At 35.2% G+C, this 23005-nt stretch overlaps 1 protein-coding gene and 1 pseudogene across 1 annotated transcript; one reads left to right on the top strand and one right to left on the bottom strand.

Moving 5' to 3' along the window:
• Positions 1-490: 490 nt before the first annotated feature.
• LOC103979458 (uncharacterized) lies at positions 491-13706 on the bottom strand. Its single transcript, XM_009395617.3, has 9 exons — positions 13296-13706; positions 11038-11099; positions 9110-9164; positions 8382-8480; positions 7351-7437; positions 5363-5479; positions 4239-4331; positions 1774-1804; positions 491-901 (listed from the first exon to the last, which is right to left on the bottom strand). Exons 1-9 carry the CDS (start codon positions 13443-13445, stop codon positions 717-719), a joined length of 879 nt encoding a protein of 292 aa, XP_009393892.2. The 5' UTR covers positions 13446-13706; the 3' UTR covers positions 491-716.
• A 3209-nt stretch (positions 13707-16915) lies between these two features.
• LOC135607849 (BTB/POZ and MATH domain-containing protein 1-like) lies at positions 16916-22007 on the top strand (annotated as a pseudogene).
• The last annotated feature ends 998 nt before the right edge of the window (positions 22008-23005 follow it).

Genomic DNA, 23005 nt, shown 5'->3' with positions numbered 1-23005 from the left:
TTTACCCTCCCCTCAGCTTTTCTTTATGTGGTTTTTCTAATAGGCACAGATTTAAGGCAATTTACTGAAAAAAAATAAATCCAAGATAAATTCATCACAGAGCATCCCAAGTCAAACTCATCAATTCCTTCTGCAATGGGTGGATTTTGATAAGATGAAACCCTCCGCCTCCTCTTTTAATTTTTAATACACCCACAAAACAGAAGAAAAATATTGTGTTTCTTTGAATCTTGTCAGTCAACAAGATGATACATTTCAAAGCAAATGAAAATATCCAATTTAGCCGGTAAAAGAACCACCATTTTTGTGCCATACCTCTGCTTAGTTAACAGATGTGCCTTGCCTCTTTTGTGCAGGCGTGAGCTTCTTGATATCAGCTACTACTAAGCCATCAACCTTGAGTTGGTAATAGTCTCGTAGAACTTCGCAGCACTCTGTCATCGTTTCATCAGCTAAAAGTGCATCACAAGAATATAAATATCAACCAATATTGATCAAATTCTGTTTTTAGTAGGAAAAGTTTGGGGACAATATGAACTTCCACTAAGAATCAACATTTCAACTAATTTTTTTGTATCTATTTGTCAACTTCCACGTATTTAGGTAAATGCTGCTTTATCCAAATGTTTTTTTGTTTTCGAGACAAGCTTTTTCCAAGACGATTACTGAAGAAATTGGCAGGCAAAAAGAATTTACATGGGAGGAAACAAAAAAGTCTACTTCTCGTGATGGTCGCTCGAAGGGTCAATCTTGATTACAAGAGGTTGGTGTAGGTCAGAGGGAGGACCGAACAGAACTGGTAATGGTGGTGTCACTAGGATGTTCTCCACCTCAGTATTCTCAGCCAACGCCTTGTCTAAAGATGCCTTTGCCACTCTTGTAACGCACACCATCAGCATAGCTGCATAAAAATAATAGAAACAAAGGTATACTGATGCCATATCTTAAGATTTGAATACATGAATTCAACAAATTATGATATGCTTTAAAATTACAAAATTAGATTTGTGCCATTGGTTCCTTTCTATTCTCTCTTCCAAGTTCTATTCTCATGCAACTTGATCATAATTCTTCGTAAGGCAAAATTCTATTTATCTAGAATCTCCTGCACAACAATATCATTATGCAGAGGTACAATAGAAGATTGATCAATGGCCAACTCTTATCTCTATAAATATGAAAAAAAAATTATCAAGAAGATCATTAAGATTTGCAAGATGTTTATGATGTCTCCAGTACTTTGCACAGGAATTTCTTCAAAAACTTCCAGTCAACCAAAAGCTAGAATAATCAATATAGATTTGGTTCGATAAGAAAGGCCTTTAACATAGTAATTAAACCAGGACTGGACTAGCTGGTCCGACCAAATAATAAAAAATCAGATCCCTGAATGGTCCAGTTCGTTAACTGAATGTTAGTCTAAAGCTAACAACGCAATATACGAGTTTAGATCCAGTAATAACTAGTCAGGCACTTTAATTAATTTCCAGGAAATTCTATAGGGTCACCCCATGAGGTTCTTATTCCTGATTGACTGAGTTAATGTCACAACTTGCAAGTGTCATTCTTAGTCCAAAAATATTTCAAGACATTACAACATAAAATAGTGAAGGAACTTTTTCTTTCTGGCATCAGACCACCTCTTTTGATATGTTGCAGGCACCATATTCTTGTGTATATTTTTTTCCCTTTTTACTATGACAGGCAGTTAACCTAGAACTAACAAAGACAAATGCAGGAGGGAAGAACCAGTACACATGATAGACTTCTTACCAGATACCGCAAATCCAGATATAATTAGTACCTGCATCCATTTAAAATACGGAAAAGGTGAATATACAATGCCAACAAAAGCCTCAATAAATGTCTTGAAACACTGAATGGTATTTGTCAACTCAGAATAATAGGTGAAGGCATAAAAGTCCATTTACAACAGCAATAGAATCTTCATTATAGACAAAGATCACAAGCATGTTCTTACTAAGAAAGGAAGAATGAAATCTTAAATATGTGGTACCATGTTAAATACATGGGGCATGCTGTGAAATTAATATAATTAATTATTGAGTTCTATGTTGAATGCCAGTCAACGTGCCACTCTGTGGGCAGGCACAAATGAGTATCACGGATGGTGTGGCCAGTGTTCATTGCTAATAAGTTAAATTTTGGCCTAGCCATGTATCAATGCCACCATGCTGCTCAGTGTGGCATATATGCCCTTACCTTCCTAACAGCGTATATGTCACAAGAATCCTTGTTATGATGTGAATAATCTCCCTACAATGTGAATAATATCTTTAAAATTATGTATGTGGTTCTGTGGATGGGTAATGCATTAACAACGATCATAAATTATCTAAATTCTGCATAATATACTTTTGCATATAAAATACTACAATATATAGAAGATACATATTTTTTTACAATGTCCAGGCAATGTTGTCTCCTGCTGTTCAAAGATTCCATGTCATCCACGTCCATGCTTTATTGGTTGCATATCTGATGGCATGCTACTGGTGGATTTACAAAATCAACATAGTTGATCAAAAGTGTTAAATGGGTCCCAGTTCAAACATCAGTATGAATTATGGAAGAGGATATAGTCAGCTATAACAGATTCTGGAGGAAATTTGGAAGGCCATAGAGGAAGGGAAGGGGCCTAGTCATATCCAAGAAAGATACAGACCTAATGCCCTTGGTGAATTTAAAGAATCAATTAAGTTGTTAACAAAGTTGGTATGTTGATACAGGGACAAGAAAGTCGAGTAGCAGCTGAGAGGAAGGAAAGCCAAGGGTTTGATGGGAAAGGATTTAGAAAATTATTGACAAATTTGGAGTTTCTTGGAGGCCTAAGTAGAACACAACGCAATTGCTCAAATGTCATGTCAATCGAGTGATCACTTGAAAGAATTAGCTGAGAAGACCACAAACCAGACACCAACTCCATAGTCCTATATCACTCAGCTTTGTTTCTTGAAAGAAGCGACTAGCTAACCTATATTGTAAATAAAGTTGGCACAACAAATGTCAAAGGCATATATCATGCCAACCCCTGCACATTGTGTAGTGTGCCACTAATGTGTATACCAATGCTCAGGTGTATTGTACATGTTTGATCACTTCAAGATATTTGCTCAGCTTACATTAGCTTGATCAAGACAAGTTTGTAATAGGTATTTTTCACAATTTTATTAGGATTTTATAATCAAATTCATCATCAGATAGAGTGAAAAAGACATTAAAGAAAGATTATTATTTTTAAGAAAGATTAAATTTGATTGGATGATCTTTCCTAAAGGCTTAACTAGAATCTGTCTGGACCTAGAGTAAGGTTGCATAAACTGTCACCCTATTATAGCAATAAGTACCATTCATATAGGCATTTGGCACCTGCAATTACCCGTATTGGTCTTCTTCATGGTAGATGAAATATTATTTCACATATTCATCATAAAATAACAGCTTAACATAATCTACAGTGAATAAAGGAAAGAATAAATATCATCTCTTAATAATAGACCCAAAGAAGTCTTGAAAAGTAAAATCCATTACTGGATTAAGGTACCTTCAGTATGATTACTTTCACCAAGCAAAATACTTTCCAGTTCTACTCAACAGATTTGATTTAGGTGAGAGGTCTTCTGCGGTGATCATTGAGAGAAGAAAACAAGGAAAATAAAGAAAAGATACTATAAACAATATGTTCAGACTTCAGAACAGCATCCTTTATCAGACCTTGAAAGAGGCTTCGATCTTTGAAGTTTAAACATCTCTGAATGAGCTATATTCTTAATTCACTGACCCAACCTAATTAAGGTCAACTAGCTAAAGATATAAGTGGGACTCTACTGATAAAGAGAATTGTTGGACCACTTTTCATGGCTTTTTCCCTTGGTCCTCTCCACACGAGAACAGTGGAGCAAAAGACACAGGGTCTAGCAGTGATGCTTTTGGTAAACAACAACCCAACTAGACATTGTCGCTTTTAATAAGGCACACAAACATGTAAAAATTACATGAGGTCAGAAATTGAGGAATAAAACAAGTCAATGGTTACTTTTTATGACTCTAACCTAACAAATGAACTATATTACCAATAAGAATACTTTTGTCTTAGTTTTTATGACTCTAACCAAACAAATGAACTATATTACCGATAAGAATATTTTTGTCCATGCTGATCAACAGAAAGAGATGGACAACAGATATGATGGCACTATAAAGCAGTTAATGCTTACCCAACGAGTAGTTGAAACCTCACTCCATCCATGTGTCACATCAGAAAGATCTTTCAAGGTTGTTCCAACATATACCAGTGCAAAAGTTATCGGCTGCAAAGGAAAACCACTTAGATTTTAGATCACCATTCCATGTTACTACATGTTCAAGAACTTAGTAATGATTATTTTTTTTCTGAGCCATTGACACTTTGACAGTGCTTCTGAGAACCAAACAGAAAACACATGTAAATATTGAACCTAACTTCCTTTGATTGCCTGAACAACCTTCAGGATCTTCTAATAAACACAATAAGACCAATTTAAAGATATACCTCATTTAAATGGAAAAAAAATGTGTGAATCAAAAGAGAAAAGAAGGAACAAAGAGATGCGGCCACAGTATTTTTAGCATGTGTGGCATGGTATTGCATAATGATGAAGATGAGCCAAAAAAATGATAAGTGCCACTAACTTTAAGTCACTAATCCAAATATGCAATTTAAAGATGTTTAAAGAAAACTTAATATAGGACCAAATGAAAGAAGCAAATCATATTTGTAAGTTCACACTCTTCTTGGGAGTCAGTAGTGCCAAATCAATGATGGTTGTACAAATTGAAGGTTCATTGTATTGAACATATTTAAGAAAACTCAGAATGTTCAGTCAGTTTCATGGATTTCGAAGACCTCTTGCCTATGCATCATAATATCACAGTGGGAAACAATAAAGCCAGTTATGAAAATGACGAAATAGCATATAGATTTGAAGAACCAGGTTGTTAATGATGATATAAGGCATATAAACACAACCAAAACTTTGAAGACTCGGATGCTTCTACATCATTCAAGTGGAGCTCAGGAATGACAACTAAACTTGTTGCTTATTGCAGAACATCATAGCACATGATAAATCCACAAACTTCTATTAGATAGGAAAATCATTGTACCAAGGAACTTGTATAACCACTCTTCCTAAAGGAAAAAAAAAAGAGAGATAAACATGTAAGAGAATATACATGGTTAAGAATCTCATAAACAATGCATATGACCTGGGGTTTCCTGTTTAATACCAATAATTGATGTTTAAAAAGCTTGAAAGAGTACAAAGCTAAAACCAGGAAGAGAAGTCCCTAGGAAGCATACCATCATCCCAAGCCATGATGCAATCATATATTCTCCAATGCTAACAGGAGTAACAGATAAGAGGTAGTTTAGCATGTTAAATGGAAGTAAAGGTACAAGCCTTAGCAGCAATACAATCTGCAGAAAGACAACAAAAAACTAATGTCAACTCTTGGATGAGTAAACTCAATCTACAGAAAAGTTATTCCCAGAAAATCTGATACAGCAGTTTCTACATGTACTACAAGAAACATGTCAGTTACTGATTCCATCAAACAATCAAAGTTTACCTTTTCTGTTCTCTGAAATATTTTTCCACCAATGTTGCACTCAACAATGTCAACTTATGGCAGCATGATAGAACAAACTGACAAAGTATTTTGCAAGCAGATTCTACCAATAGCAGACAACATAATCGTCTCAAGAAAACAAGACCTTAGACACTTAGAAGCAAGGTTTGCAATACCGTACCGTACCGGTATTTTAACCTGAGCTCGATACCGGTACGGTACGGTATACCGAATGGTACATCCAGGTGTGCCGCATACTGTACCACTGCTACAGTGCATTAGGACCGCATAACAGGCGGTCCGCGTACCGACAATCTGTCGGACCGGTACATACCGCCCGTACCGGGCGGTATGGTTCGGTACGGGAGACCCTGCTTAGAAGTACTTAACCCATCTTAGCCCTTGGAAATTATAAAATCATCAAGTAAAAGTTGGCATTTCTGAATCTGAAATATTTATATGAAGACATTTGATCCAAAACTATTGCAGATATTAAAAATAAATTCACAATTAAGACCAGTATATATCTAAGGTTATCTAATTCAAGAATACCACCATAAGTCCCATCACACATTCACCATTGTGAATCACTCTAGTCAAAATTCATATTCAGATAGATATTGATAGCAGGTGTGCAAACCCAGTCCAGATTTAAACTTTAAAGCATGTCCTGAGCCCAACTAATAAACTAATCCTTTTTTAGAAGAGTACATCTATTTGCTTTATTGATTGGAGATCCAAATATGACCAAACAAAACTCAGGACAACTTCTGGCCATAATCATGTTTCTATGGATATGTAAATAAAGAACATCATACACCAAAGTAGAGAATTATAGGTGTAAACCAACATTAGATCGAGGATTGTAGTGCCAATCAGAAGAAATTGGCTGATTTCATGCTACAAAAAGACAAACCCTGATTTAGGCAATATAAAGGAAAAAAGAGACACAGAAAGATGATTGTCAAAAACTATAATAAAGTTGAAAACAAAATATTCTGAAGATGAAGATTTAGTCTATAACCGAATAGAAGAGACAGGAAAAGAAATGCAAAGTGTTGGTCAACAAAGAGCATCAAAGACAAGATGAGAGAAAGAACAGAGAAGGTAAAGGTGAGTCATAGAGACGAACTGGAGATCACCTTCTTTATAGCACCTTGCTGATGAATCAACAAAGTGTCTCCTGCCTATACGTCCCACCTCCACCACTTCACTCATTAACACCTCTTTTTTTACCATTGTGATAATGATTATAAGTAGCATCCAATGCACATGTGGGCTTTATGCATATAGAGACCATGAAAATCCACTATGTATGGGATGAATTGGCACACATGCATATAGCTGCATATGCAGTGACACATCATTTCCCTACGGCCATAACATATCAGAAGCTGGACAAATTGCTAGTAGGCCGCAAATATGTACAAGTAGATTAATAAGCAATTCTTTGATACTTTGTAGACTAAAATTTTGTTATCTGGATAAATATAGACAAAAGTGCAAACCTAGATAATCTACGCATATCAGAAGAAGTACGAACGAATCATTTACAATCATTGGTGAAGCAACCATAGATTCAATAGTAACATTTTATGGCAAAAATAAACAAACTATGGAGTTCTTTTTGTGCCTTCCATCTTAGTTAAAGATTTTCAATCACATGCTTCACTCAAAGTTAAGTAGAAATATGATTGCTCAGAGAAAAAAGCTTTGGACCTTAAAACCAGATCTCTGAATTGCAATAGCAACTGCCTGAAACTTAGGATAATCCTTCAACTTGGAAATAACATAAGGCCTCCCTATCTGCAAGAGAACAAAATAAAAGGATATATTTATGCTGTATAGTCATAAATTTGTAGAGACACAGCATCACAATAAATTTTCGATTCCAACATGTTCCAAGCCTCCAAGGTATAATCAGATAAGTAAAATCAGTATATTATAAGCATAGTTGCAAAGTTACCGACAAAACCATGAAATAGAATTATAAAGTACAATAATGTAGAAGCCCATAAGATGTTAAGCTCTACCTATAGATAATTGTCAGAAATAAACAATGGGAATAGGAACAACTGAGAAGGATGATGAAATCAACATATCATACACAACGATGTCCTAGGTGTCATAGATTTAGGTACCCTATTAAGCTCACTCTATTTAGTATGATCAAGAACAAAGGTAGAATGAGAAAGAATATAGGTACAATGTTGGGTTATTATTTCACTCATGCAGCTCAAATAGTTAAAAAATGCTGATGGAAGAACTTTTAAGTTTTAAGTAGACTTTTCATTTAGTCACCATGTCTTCTAGATTATTTTTTATGTCTACAGTAAATTTAGATGTTTGTCCTCTAGTTGCATGATCATAAACAAGTAAACAACAACTAGTAAGATACTTAAATAGCCTTTAGATCATCATGTAACATCCAATTTTTCAAGGGCACAGACACAAACCAACTTGATATTTGCTATCTTGGGAACACACTGTCGTAATTAAATCCTCACTCATAAGAGCATCAGCTCATTTAAATCTTTCTTATTGCATTACATGTTAAACAAGATTCTGCAACTCAAAGTTTGTAGGGAAGTTGAAGAGGAAAGTATTTGTCGGCCTTTTTTATTATCAAATTTAAACCATCACTTTATTAGAATACAACAACTTGAGTGAAATAACGATGCACTTAATAGATGGAATAAAGAATAAACAGGCAACTGTCACTGATAAGGTCTAAATTTATTTATTTTTACCGTTCTACCAAGAAGAAATGCAGCTGTTGCACCAATTGTTGCTCCAATAGAGTCAGCCACAAACCCTATGGGCAACCCAAAAAGATATCCACCACCAAGCTGGCAAAGCAAAATTGTATTAACTGCTGAACCAAAAGAAGAAAGAGAGACAAGCATAACACACATTTAACTTTCATATGTTCGAACCATAATATAACACTAGGTATCCAAACCAAATCAACTCAAGACTCATGGCAGAACTTAAAAGTGTTCATTTATCATCATCACTTAATATATCATACAACGATGCCGAAAGAGTATAGATGATCTTTTAAATTACATCAATGATCCAAGTAGGCGATTAGACAACAAGAAGACATGAGAAATATAAACAATGAAAATTGCTCATTTACTAGTTAACCATTGCCAAAGCATAACGACTGGAAACGAAATGTATTATGAATTTGTGAGAGAGTTGCAATCTATGAACCCTATCCTTTTGAATCTTTGTCAAATGAAAACATGTAAATTTGACCTCAAAGGAAACTAGAAATGTAATAAATCAGCTATATCATGTAGAAATAGGACAGAGAGGAGAGAGATAGAAGCCACTCAAGAAAGATAAATCATCTTTAGCAAAGACAGTTAATTGATGAGAAACATATATTGTGAATATGGATGAAAAAATTGGAAATATGTAATGACACTAGTTAAACATTTTATCAAGATAAGGAGTATTCCATACTTACCGTAAGTACTGATGCTGGAACAGCTAACACTGTCAAAGGAATATAAGCAACAGCCCTAATTAAAGAAAGAAACAAGATTAACATCAAGCAGATAAGGAATATGGGAAAAAATAATACTCAGGACTGACAGTATTTATCAAGATGTAATACTCGAGAAAGGCAACCTTAGAATCAACAAGCTTAATTCATCGATCTGCATCATGTGAAGGGCAATACACTAGAAAAGAAAAAGGCCATCATTCTTTTCTGACTAATTGCAAACTTTTTACCTTGTACACATGCATGCTTATATTCATTTTAATTTTTAAGCATAGAAGACACGGGATCCTTTATTGACAATAATCGCTATCCAGCCAGCCAGAAATGCAACAGACAGCTGCTAGCATCCGCAGGGTGCAGCAGGCTTGCAGGCCTATAAATATTTGGGACAGTAGTGCTACCTACTTGTAGAGTAAAGGCAACTTTGACCCTTCCTAGACACCACAATGTCGAGAGCCTGATGCATAAAGTTCGCCAGCACTAAATTTCTAGCTATCAATGCACAATCTGGAAAGCTACTTCCATGGAAATATGAGACGTGACATTCTCAGTGACCAGAATAATAAATTGGCTGCAATGATTATCAGTAGAGAGGTCAACAGTAATACGAATGTCCACATGTTGGAGGGGCAAAAATTAGTGCAACATGGAAACCAATAACAAAGATGGATGGTGAACTAAACTAGGAGGGTAAGTCTGCCTTTAGAAAGAACAAGTTAGAGAGAGGAGATATAACACTATAAAATGTTTGTTGTGCCACATCCGTGTCAGATATTGTTTAACATCAAATGAAAACTTCATGGAAACTTATGTTGTCAAATTCTTGGAAACTTATGTTACACACATGTATCATCTGCATTAATTTATATTAATGTACGAAACATGTGTACACAGATACTTCTTCCACTCAAGGTTCGCCGTACCGTACCGTACCGGCGTTTCGACCCGGGCTCGGTACCGGTACGGTACGGTATACCGCTCGGTACACCCAGGTGTACCGAGCGGTACACTCACGTGTACCGATCACTGTACACTGCTACAGTGTTACTGTACGGAGCGGTCCGCGTACCGCTGACCTGTCAGACCGGTACGTACCGCCCGTACCGGGCGGTACAGTCCGGTACGACAAACCTTGCTTCCACTAATCATGAACGTCAACAAATTGCTTACTTTTTTGTATGAATGTGAAGTATATTTAGAAATGATTGTTATTATGAAAAGTATACGTGTGTTTCTCTTAAGTTAGATAAATGGTAATCACATATTGTTTAAACTGTTCAAACAATTATCTTTTCTTCGATGTTTCATATAAGATATCAATATGTACTCTTAAACCTAGGCCATAAGAGCTTAACTTTTATCAAATGCTTAGCCTATTTCAAACTTAAAAAACACACAAATGAGGGGAACAAACAACAGGAGATATAGCATATTACATTTCATCAAAACATTAAAATCCATCTACCAAACCAAGAGGAATAGAAATGTTCCATGATGACATCAAGCTACCATCTAAAAGAATTTTACTAGCAACAGCAAGTAGTTAAAAGTTATTTGTTTTATACAGACTGAAACTAACTTCATGAGAGATGAACTCTAAGCAAATTAGTGTTACTAGGCAACAACACCGTTGCACACTAAAATATTGATCCCAAATTAAAAAAATAAAAGGAAAAAAAAGAAAATTGGTGGTACTACAATAATAAAATTGCTCAACAATGAACTAAACAATAAAATTGACAGAGAAAGAACACGTCATCACAAATTATAATTGCACAAGAACTTGTTGTAGTGAACATTAAAAAATATCTAGTAAAGAGTACCATAACAGCATACAGAGAAAAAGAAGGCTAGCAGAGATCTATTAATAGACACCTATTGTCACTTACAGCACTAGAGGACCCCATGGACCAAGATTCTGCTTGACCCAGACTAAAAAATCCTTCAGAATCTGTCAGCAAGCATATTTCACAAGGCTCAGTCATCAAAAGTTCAAAAGCTGATGTAAACAGAAAACTTAACCATTTTAACAGTTACACAGACCAGAACACTGACATTAATGCAAAACAGAAGACAAAGGAAAATAAATCAAGTACTTGTTCATAAGGTATTGTCATTGAAGTGTGAACACAACCATCATTATCAACCACATTTCTTGTGAAGATAGATTTCTAAATAACATAATCAGTTTGCAGTTTAACATTTGTATATATTAATATAAGAAACAGTCAACCGGCCATATAATCAACAATTTTTTTGAAAAAAAATAACTAAGAAAATTTGAATCACAGGTTAGATAACAATCTCCTTTTATATCTGGAGGGTAGTAAAACCCAATGAATGTAGTATATTATAATAGCAGCGGAAATATGATAACTCAATGGTCTTTTCTTCTGCGAAAATAGCATAAGCAAGTGCATCAAACTGTACATTTCATAGAAGTCAGTTATAACAAACAGTTCAGCAATCTCAAGAGTAAAAATAAGTATAGGGTTTAAAAAATCTAAGTATTTGGGAGGAAATGAGTAGTCCTCAATCAAGAGTGTAAGGTACCTATCACTACGGTAGCATAAAAGGCATCAACACCATTATCACCAAAAGTGATGATCATCAATCAACGAGGCCTTTGACAACAGAAGTGGTATAAGCATTTCACAAAAGTAAATAACCTTTAATCGACAGTGTATCTTATAAGTGGATTCAAGCACACAAGGCATTTACACCACTGTCACTAAAAGCTATAAACACAAGGCATTCGTACCACTGTCACTAAAAGTTCTAAACATCAATCAACCTTTACAGCAATATTGCTCATGAATGCATTAAATCCTTAAGCCAACAAAATATCCAGTTTGAGTGAAAATTAGTGGGAAGATTAAACTTTTTCCTGTTTTGAGGAAGTTAATATAAACATCAATTAACCTTTACAGCAATATTGCTCACGAATGCATTAAATCCTCAAACCAACAAAATATCCAGTTTGCGTGAAAGTTAGTGGGAAGATTACACTTTTTCCTGTTTTGAGGAAGTTAATCAAGTATTTTGAGTTTCCTGAGAGTTAAATTGATGAAACAAAAAAGTAGCCACATGTTCATAGCATACAGGCTAAAATGCGAAACAGGACCAGATTCTTACTTGGCAAAAAAATAATGTAAAGGTGTTTGAAGAATTGCAATGCAGGTCATGGCTGATTAAATAGCAGATGAGCTAGACAAACCCAAATACAAGCACATGTAACTTTGTCTAGGTAGAAACTTTCTCAAATGGATGGAGTACTGGAAGATCCAGATAAAGATGGCAATGGTGGTATGCACAGTACAACTGAAAACTGAAACATCAACAACATAGTCAGAGATTTGTAGAGCAAAAAGATTGTCATTATTGATTTGGAAGACTTTCTCTAGTTAGCAATAGAAGGAGGAAATGGACAATCATACAAATTTTTAATTGAGAGAACCTTACGTAGTTATTCATCATAAAACCTTAAGGTTCCACAGTTTGATTAAAATATTTGATGTCTAATTCAGCTCATCAATTAAGATCAGAAATTATCACATCGAAGAAGTGAAATGATAAAACCTTGGAGCAATTGGGTGGTCTAGCTGAGTCAGGTTTAGGTAGTGTGACAATCATGCTAAGATTTACATTTCTGTTTATTTATGCTGTCATGGGTCATTCAGGGCCTCAAAATCAGACTCTGCTGACCCTATACCCCAGTTTATCTTGTAAAATCTGGTTACATCGACAAGCATATAAATCACCGGCCGATCTAGCTACAGATACATTATGCAAGCATGTGTACTAAATGCTGATCAATCCATCGAGACAAGTCTTTTTGGGAAGATTGGGTACGGACATAAGCTTTAACAACTAATGTAGGAGAAGAAACCCATCCTTATTATTTCTAATACTGATCATTAAAAACACAGATAACCCAAATAAATTTTCCGCGAGGAAGAAAGAACAGTGACAGATGGATCTAGGAACAACTTCGCCACATGTAATCGTTTAACCAGATCATGCTTCGTATCCTCATCGCATTCCACGAACGGAACCATCATCACACGCTAACAAACCACGACAATGTGATGCCGCCTAAGACATCGCAGATTGTGACGATTAGACAACGCGAAACCCCTCGATTTACCTTTTCGACGGGAAGAGTGATGAAGGCGGTGACGATGGCAGCGGCGAGGAGGAAGAGGAAGGAGACCCGGAAGAGGGCGGACCAGGAGACGGCCATCGACGACAGCCGCCGGCGCCACGGCCGGCACTCCTCGGCGTCCTCGCCCTCCATCGAGCTCCCGGCCTTCCGCGCCCTCAACCCCCCAACGTTTGCCAGATCTACTGCCCCCTCGCTCGCCTCCCCCTTCTTCTTCGGCGTCTAACCGACCAATTCCATCCCCCCTTCCTCTTTCCCCCCTTGCCCTTTTTTTAGTCGGTGGATCACACTACTGGTAGAAAAAGACGCCGCGATTCCCCACCTCCTCGGTGATTTTTTTTCCCTCTTTTTTTATTTGATGCTTCTTCTTCGGCCAATGATAGAAATGCCTCACAAAGGGAAATGTAACGCTGTTGGTTTATATAGCCGTTCCACCGGTGAGCCTTCCTCGCCGATTGTGTTCGGTTGAAGCAACGAATTGGGTGTTTGAGACGCAAAACCACCCAAACGCGTTAAGGTGAAATGTGATTCCATGTTTTTGAAAATAATTATTTAATTCTCTAACATTGTGTATTAAATTTATTATGTAATCTCTCTCCTATTCGATTGTTAGTGAAAACTTCTTTAATTAATACACGTTAAAATTAATAATATTATTGGGATTACTTTTTTAATAATATTTATATTTTAGATATTTTTAATCGGTATTCCTTTTTTTATTTTTTAACAATATATTTAATTTTAAAAATACTCAAACTTTCCTTCAAAAATTTTCTCGTCTATTATAATATTTTTGGCTTATTAAATTTATTATGTGATCTCTCTCACATTCGATTGTTAGTGAAAACTCCTTCAATTAATAAGCATTAAAATTAATAATATTATCGGTGTGAATTTAAAAATATATTTATATTCTGGATGTTTTTAATCCCTATTCCTATTTTTTGTTTTTTAACAGTATATTTAATTTCAAAAATATTTAATATTTACCTTAAAAAATTTATCATCAATTATAGTATTTTTGACGTATTATAATGTTTTGATTATCACAATAAAAATATCCACTCAAAAACATTATAAAAATTAAATAAATTTTTAATCTTAATCAAACTAACTATAAACCTAAAAATATGATATTATAATGATATATAAACAATGATAATAAATGAAATATAACATAATATCACATTTATGATGTTTCCATACCTTAATAAAATACTGTAAATGAGCCAAATTATAATAGTTGAAGACGGATAAAAAAAGGATGAGAAAACTTGACTAAAATGCTTTTGAGAGATACTTTATGTATTTTAAAATTAAAAATATTATTTAAAAAACTAAAATTTAAAATATATATATTTTAGAAAAATCATTCATGAGATTGATATTACATTAGTAAAGTATCTGTCATAACTTCAGATCATAAGTATTTTATCCTTCAAAAAAAAATTAATCCTCGAATATTACTATCAATCCAATCATCGAAATCTAACATTTGCTTATAGTCTCAATGAATTAATATCACTCCGTCATCATCTTATAAATATAAATACATTAATATTAATTTTTATCTTTTTTCACTCTAGTAGGTGATTAAATTTAAACTATAAGTTATTGTCATACTTAGTTATTCATACTAAAGTTCTGAATAATATATTATATCGATATATCGATCAATTGGATACTGTACATATTGACACAAAGGTGTATAGACGTATCACTTTTACGGGTCTTTTATCAGGTTAGTATGATATTGTAAACCATTATTCATACCTTTTAATATATTATTGAGATTCAATTATATTATAAATTATAACATCACGTTTGAATAGAAAATAAATTTAATTCTATTGTAGAGCAAATATAATGATTCTTAAATCTCAATAGATATAAATTTAATCAAAAATAAGGATTCTGCTATTACTTCCAAATATAGAGGATTTGGTTTTTCTTTTTTGGGTATTAAAATGGCGAAAACAACTAAGTGCTCACTAATGATCCAAATAATATTCATTAGAATAAAGATAATTTAATGAAAAACCTTCATATTTTTTTATACTTGGAAAACACTCTTCTATTGAAAATTTATTGGATGATGTTATTTTTTAGAGACTTTTATTTTTATCTCTAATCTGAATAATTTTTTTTTATCTTCTTTTAATCGTTCAAGTCGATACACCGATTTGGGTTAATCATCCATTTACTCAAGGAAACTCATATTACACTTAAAAATAAGTTGAAAAACACTATGTTCCCACCATCATATAAAAAATATATCAATTTTGATAGAAAAATATTTAAATTTATCAGAAAATAAAAGAATTCAGTACATTCAACTTATTTTTAGAATTTACCTAAGGAAACCATGTTACACTCTAAAACAAAAAAACTCATGTTAAATTTGTTTGATTAGAATATTTTAATTTGTTTGATTAAAGTTAATCTCTGGTGATGAAATATTAGGAATCTTACAAAAGATTGAGAATTTAAAATTTTAGTTAACTGATAAAGATCTTGATAATTTATTATAATATTTTGAATTTAAATCCCATCTTCATTACTTATTATTTCTCAAAAGAAAAAGTTACACTTAAAAATAAATCTAAATACATTCATTAATGAAACATATTAAAAATATATATCAAATTTAATAATTAATCATCTTAAGATCATAAAAATATATTAAAATCATTGTTAGAACCTTTTTGAATGGAGTTGTGAAAATTTAAGTTGGCATTGGAAGTTAACCTATTAATGAATGTATTTCTTAATACAAAATATATTATTTTTTATAATTAATTATTTTTAAATTCATCATAAAAACAAAAAAAATCATATAATCCTTATTACAATAATGTTCTACTATAATTATAAAAGTTCAAAACATATACAAAAATCCCGGTTTCAATCATGTTATGGTAAAATGAATTATAATAATTTGAACTATTTTACTAAAAGTTGAGCATTACACTAAAAAATAAACTGAATTATAATTCGTAAAAATTCGATATCTCTTGGTGGAAGCTTATATATATATATATATATATATATATATATATATATATATATATATATATATACTAAGTATATTTATTCGAACCGGACCGGTTCAATTTAACCAAAAAAAAGAAAAACTATGTGCAACCTATCCATTCATAGAACAAAGACCTCATTGGGTAATTTTTAATATAAAGGTATTTTGTAGTGAAAAGTGATTATGAGTTTTTTTTTGGGATAAATTATTTCCTGAATATAAGTAACTTAAACAAATTTGGTAGCATCAGACACTAAAAAGATTGATAGTGTGATTATTGGAATATGCTTAATCTTAATGGAAAACAAATTTGGCTCGGATAAACCGGTCCCTCACTTAGCCCGAAAGAAAACCGGACCGCTGTCATTTACCCTCCTTACCGAACCCCCAACATGTATCTTTCCTACTTGGTTTCTGATAACCCGACAAACTTGCCGCAAACAGCAGCTGTGGCCCGCAAAGAGTCTCATGTGGGCCCATGTTTTATATGCAATCACTGCGAGGGTAGATTCGACGAGTGCAGTGTTCGGGGCAGATAAGAATCGCTCTGCGTTCCGTTCTTGTCGACCTGATCGAACTCTGCTGCTGTTTCGCAATCGATCGATTTATCACGGAAAAACCCAAGTCGTTAGACCTCAGGCGTTTCCTTCTTCGTCGTCGATCCGACGCCGATTGTGTCGATCTAAGCCTGGCGAGATGGGTAGCGGTAGGGTTGGCAGAGGAGGCACGTCCGCGCGGCCGACCTACTTCTCGTCGTCTTCGCACCCCTCGGCCCCTCCTCATCCGCCGACGGAGACGGCGTCGACGTCCGTCACCGAGACGGTGAACGGCTCCCACCACTTCAGGATCTCGGGGTACTCGTTGCTCAAGGGGATGGGTGTCGGAAAGTACACTGTGTCGGACACGTTCACAGTGAGGGGGTACGACTGGGCCATCTACTTCTATCCCGATGGGAAGAGCGCGGAGGACGGCGCGGCGTACGTGTCGCTGTTCATCGCCCTCGCGAGCGAGGGGGCCGACGTGAGGGCGCTTTTCGAGTTGACGCTGCTGGATCAGAGCGGGACAGAGCAGCACAAGGTTCACAGCCACTTTGGTAGGATGCTCGGGAGCGGCCCTTACAATGTTAAGCACCGCGGCAGCATTTGGTGAGTTGCTTTAGAATTTAGATAACTGTTTTCTTGTTGGATCCCCTGTTTAGTTGCATCCGATGCTTTCAATTTGATGATCTTTTCTTTCCATTTGGTTGTTTTTGAGCTTTATTTCGGATCTCAGTGACATCTTTTAAGAAAAACGACATGATCGGTTTGCACCAAGGAGTGTTCTTTTGATTAGTCTTTTTACGAGTCATCAGTGATTACTGTGGTTATGCATTATGTTTCAGAGGCTGGATGTCATCAAAATGCAAATTATTGTTGCAGTAATGTAGCAACATAAAATAAATAATAATAATTTTACTAATAGTTTGAATAATAAAACTAATGTAAAGCATGAATAGCGTTGGTTTTATTGTCTGTTCCTCTTTGTTGTTTCATATAACTAATGATGCATTATTAAGTGCTTGTTATGGAACCTAATATTATGTGTTTTTTATACATTAAAAGATGTTGCAAGTAATGCATACTATGAATGACCATTGACAAGGATATTACATTTGTTGCAAATGATGCAGGGGGTAGAAGCGTTTTTACAGAAGAACAGCTTTAGAGACATCAGATTATCTTAAAGATGATTGTCTCTTGGTTAATTGTAGTGTTGGTGTTGTTAGATCATACACAGAAGGACCCAACATTTGCACCATAGCAGTGCCACCCTCTGACATAGCTCAGCATTTTGGGCAGCTTCTAAAGAGTGAAAAGGGGACGGATATAAGTTTTGAAGTTGATGGTGAGGTTTTCAATGCTCATAAATTGGTACTTGCAGCTCGATCACCTGTGTTCAGGGCTCAACTTTTTGGTCCAATGAAAGATGTAAACATGCATTGCATAAAGGTTGAAGATATGGAACCTTCAGTTTTCAAGGTAATCTAGTCTTTCTAGTTCATATTCATTATTTGTTTTCATGGTCTCTCAGTTAGTGGTTTGGATTCCCTCTTTCACCAATTAATTTGTATGTTAAAGGCTAGTCTGACTTTTTGCCAAATGGTTTTCCTTTTCTCTTTGTTTAAGATGTCAATATTGTTTCTTTCCTGATTTTTAACTCTAAGCTCTTTCTAGTCCTTGAGTTAATGGTGTAGTATATGCTATATTGTTGCATGTCTTTAACCTTCATACACGGTAATGCCAGTTTACTTCATTGCAGACATGCCAGTTGTCTCTTGGGCTTTTGTGGCAAGCCCCTTTCTTCAAAAGTTACCTTGAGCGACAAGGGTATAACTTCTGATTTCCGAGGTCGTTGCCAAATTTTGTTTGCTCATAGGATGTTTAATTTTTGATAGAATTATTATATGCTAGTGGCATCAGAACTTGATGTCCGGGGTTAAATTTGATCTATAGTTGCTACATAAAAAATGATGGGTCACTCTCTGATAAGGCATGAATTAATTTGTCTTGACATGTAGATTAACATTTTGAGGATGCACAGATAGACTTCACTTTGCCCAAGATAAAAAATTATGACCAATTAATGCAATAACTGAGAGCTTGATGATTTAATTTGTCAAATATAATAAACTATATATCCATATCACATGGTTGAGTCCTCTCAGTGGTGTATTGTGCCTCTCTTCGTAACATGTTTTTTCAAAAGATTAATGCAGGATATGGTAGGATCAAGGTATGCAATACCGTACCGTACCGGTGTTTCGAGATTGGTTCGGTACGATACCGGTATACCGAACAATTTTATATATTTTTTATTACTGCTACAGTACGTCGCTGCATCACTATAGTACTACTATAATATAATACTGTAATACTGTAGTGGTACTAGGCGGTCCACGTATCGATATGCCGTCGGACCGGTACATACCGCCCATACCGGGCGGTACCATTCGGTACTGCATACCATGGGTAGGATCGTATTTTATCTACTGATTTTGATATTTTCTTCTGTACCACTATCACTATGGACTCTGCAGTTTCGTTTCTGTTTATATTCATTTAATGAGGTTTAATTAAAGTTGACATTGTGCTATATTATAACTACCCTTCAACACATTCTCATTAATATGGAAAACTGAACACAAAAAGATTCCTTTAGATGATTTGTGAATTAAGAATTTCTAGTGCCCAGGTGCTTCTGGATGGGGTTTGTGGAGCTTACTTTTGATAACATATCTTCCCAAAAGCAAGTGTAAAATGAAATTAACACCCTATATGTTACATAGTTTCTCTGAAGTTAATTGTTTCTTTAGGCTGATATTGGCTGGATAGAACACTTGTGACTTAAAGAACAACAGAAATATTGGTCACAAGCTATGTTCAGTTCAATCAGTGACTGAAATTTAATCAACTTAGCATGATTACCTCTGACAATGACATAATTATTGTTATAGACCATTGGTGTTTCCTATATTTCATCTGCAGTGTATTTGAATCAATAACACTGAAATCTTATATTAGGCAATGATGATGAAGAATGGAGGTTGTACATGTTTTTATATTATGAAATTGCTTGCAATCTTGGGCCTCATCATTTCATGATAGGGTTTGTTTTAATTTTTTTTTTCCCTTGTGCATGCCTGAGGTTTTGCTACATGTAATTCAATTTTGTAAGACATAAAAATAGTGGTTAATAGTCAATGGTATATGTTTGAGTCCTATCACTATTATATATATAAAGGAGTATGTGGAATCTATTACTTCTTTATACCATATTCTATGTTTTTTAGCACAATGGTACTTGCACATTTTATCATCTTCTAGTCATATAAATGGACTCTTTCCAACAACATAAACAAAACTTGCTTGTTCTTATTTTCAGGCTCTACTCCATTTTATATACTGGGATTCCGTATGTGACATGGAAAGGATTACTGGTTGGGATGCAAAGTGCGCTTCAACTCTAATGGCTCAACATTTGCTTGCTGCTACTGACCGCTATGCGTTGGACAGGCTTGAAGTACTTTGTGAAGTCAAGCTGTGTGAGGATGTTGCTATAAATACAGTGGCCACCATTCTAGCATTGGCTGAGCAGCACCATTGTTTTCATCTTGAATCTGTTTGTCTCAAATTTGTTGCATTACCGCAGAACTTGAGAGGTACACTTAGTATTCTATCCCAAGAGGTAATTTCACTGTTAAATGCATTCATAGTTACATCTTCAGTACATAGTTACAGAATTTACAAAATTATCAGCTGCCTGTTCATGGTGCTGTTTCTCTGTCAGCAAGGAATGCAATGAACTGCGTAAATAGGCTTTGAATGCCGAGTTATTCTGATTTTTGCCTTAACATATGGTGTGGCACTTAATCAGACCATTGTGCTCTTCCTTTGTAGTTGAAATGAAACCCTTGTATCCGCAGAATTCTTTGTGAATAAACATTCATTTCTGTCTATTACTTTGCCGGTCTTGGAACATTTGTCACTGACCTGATCTTTTGTTGCAATCAATTTTAGTTCAAGCAATTTTGACAAGATCTAATGTAATTATCTCTTTCCAAAGCACAGGGCGGTACCCTGCTAGCAAAGTTGATGGGTTATTTCTCATGTATATTTTAGGTAATCTGGATGTATTTGATTCTTATCATATTGTCCTTTGACTGATATCTTGTTCTCATTATGCAATTATAGCTTTCAGACCTTCCAGTTCTTTCGTGTAAAAATAAACTTGTGTATAGTCTGTAAGATAGATGGGATCACAATTTACTTGATATTTCTAATACATCAAGTGGAATATGACACTTCATCAATGTTGTCTATCGATGAAAGGAATTGCCATAAATTCAATAGCATTAACATCCATTTAAAACAAATATCAAAGGTTTGTGTTTCACATGTCATGGTAAGGATATGATTGTTGTTCATGAAAATGACCTCTTTGTTTGTAAGGATAAGACTCCATGTCTCAACTTTCCTTGAGCCCATGATCGGCAAGAGATCCGTGCACTGGATGTCCTTTTTCTCATACAAAGCAAATCCCAGATAATGCTTTAAAGGTAACTCGTGTCGCTCTACCTCTTAACAGATTTTTTTTTTTTCTAATGAATTTTGCGGCGGTGGTGCAATCTGAAGGATTCAAATACTTGAAGGTCAGTTGTCCATCACTTCTAAAAGAGCTGTTACAGTATGTTGCCGGGAAAGGAGAAAATTCAGCGGTTTCGAGTGCAGACACGAATGATGCCCTCGATGGCAGTGATGCGAATGGAAGGCGTGTCAAGCCCCAGATATGATATTTTCTGTTCAGATATTATTTTGAGTCGAGTCTGCCGTACCGAATCGTACCGCCCGGTATGGACGGTACGTACCGGTCCGACAGGATATCGGTACGCGGACCGTTTGTTACCGGTCCGAGTGCAATATAACATTGTAGCAGTGCTACAGTACTCGATACACCTAGGTATATCGCTCGGTATACCGTACCGTACCGGTACCGAGCCCAGGTCGAAATATCGGTACTGTACGATATTGCGAACCTTGGTTTTGACTAACGATCAATGACTTGCGACAGCGATATTTTCTATCGACAGATTTTGTGTTCACAGGAGAACCGAGCCGAGGTTTTCTTCCGCAATGTATTATATCGAAACTGAAATGGTGGAATCGACGTTTGTCAATGTGGCCGTGATCCTTTGTTTCTCCTTTTCACAGGACAACCGAGCCGAGGTTTTCTTCCGCAAGGTATTATATCGAAACTGAAATGGTGGAATCGACATGTATCGATGTGGCCGTGATCCTTTGTTTCTCTCCTTTTGTGATCCATGTGTGATAACATATTCCGTTTTCTTCCTGCACCATTACGGTCTTTGGATATCTAAACGACGGAAGTAATTTTGCATTAAAAGGCACCATAGAACTTTTGGACTCGTTCATAAATAAGACTCGCTCGCCCCTGAAGACCATTGTACGCAACTGCAGTTGGTGATCTGCAACATTTTCATTAATATGAAGACTTAAACATGTTTGAGGCAATCGAAAATAGGGTGCGGGCATGTTTAGTCGTATCAGTCTATAACCACCCACCCGTATGATCAATAACGTCGTTGATCATCCATACTGAAAGCAACTCGGAATAATTCCAACGTTTTGATGGTTGTCAGGTTTCAATATCGAGGCAATATAAGAACACCTCGTACACAGTTAAACGTGACTAAAAGAAATTAGTTTCAGAAAATACATTACTTGTTAGAAGCTAAAATAAAAAATAAAAACGTGCAACTGAGTCGAAATCACAAACACAATCAAAATTTGACAAACCCGCATATCAAAATTAATAGAGCAATAATAATTAATAGAGCAATAATAATAACACGATCGATTGCTCCGACAAGAATGTTACATGACTCATCATGAATACCTTGGAAGAAAAAACATTGCAAATATTGCACAACTAAAACTTTGCAAAGAAAGTCCTTCCTTTTGCAAATCACGTTAGAATGCATGCAAACTATCAAAGACATGATGGAGGCAACCTTGTTGGGAAAAAAACCAACCATAATTTCACAAGTACATGGAAAGCTGCAATGCATGCCCTAGTAGTCCATATTCACAGCCATTAAATAGCG

The sequence above is a fragment of the Musa acuminata genome, chromosome BXJ2-3, assembly GCF_036884655.1.
Source record: "Musa acuminata AAA Group cultivar baxijiao chromosome BXJ2-3, Cavendish_Baxijiao_AAA, whole genome shotgun sequence".
In the NCBI taxonomy this organism is placed as follows: domain Eukaryota; kingdom Viridiplantae; phylum Streptophyta; class Magnoliopsida; order Zingiberales; family Musaceae; genus Musa; species Musa acuminata.
This window is presented reverse-complemented; position numbering and strand designations above follow the sequence as displayed.

Coding starts and splice junctions, on each gene's coding strand:
- LOC103979458 (XM_009395617.3), bottom strand. CDS start 13,445: ATGGAGGGCGAGGACGCCGAGGAGTGCCGGCCGTGGCGCCGGCGGCTG. Junction 5,480..7,350: donor TTCAGAGATCTGGTTTTAAG/GTCCAAAGCTTT, acceptor GTCTTTCTGCAG/ATTGTATTGCTGCTAAGGCT. Junction 902..1,773: donor ATCTGGATTTGCGGTATCTG/GTAAGAAGTCTA, acceptor ATTTTTATGCAG/CTATGCTGATGGTGTGCGTT.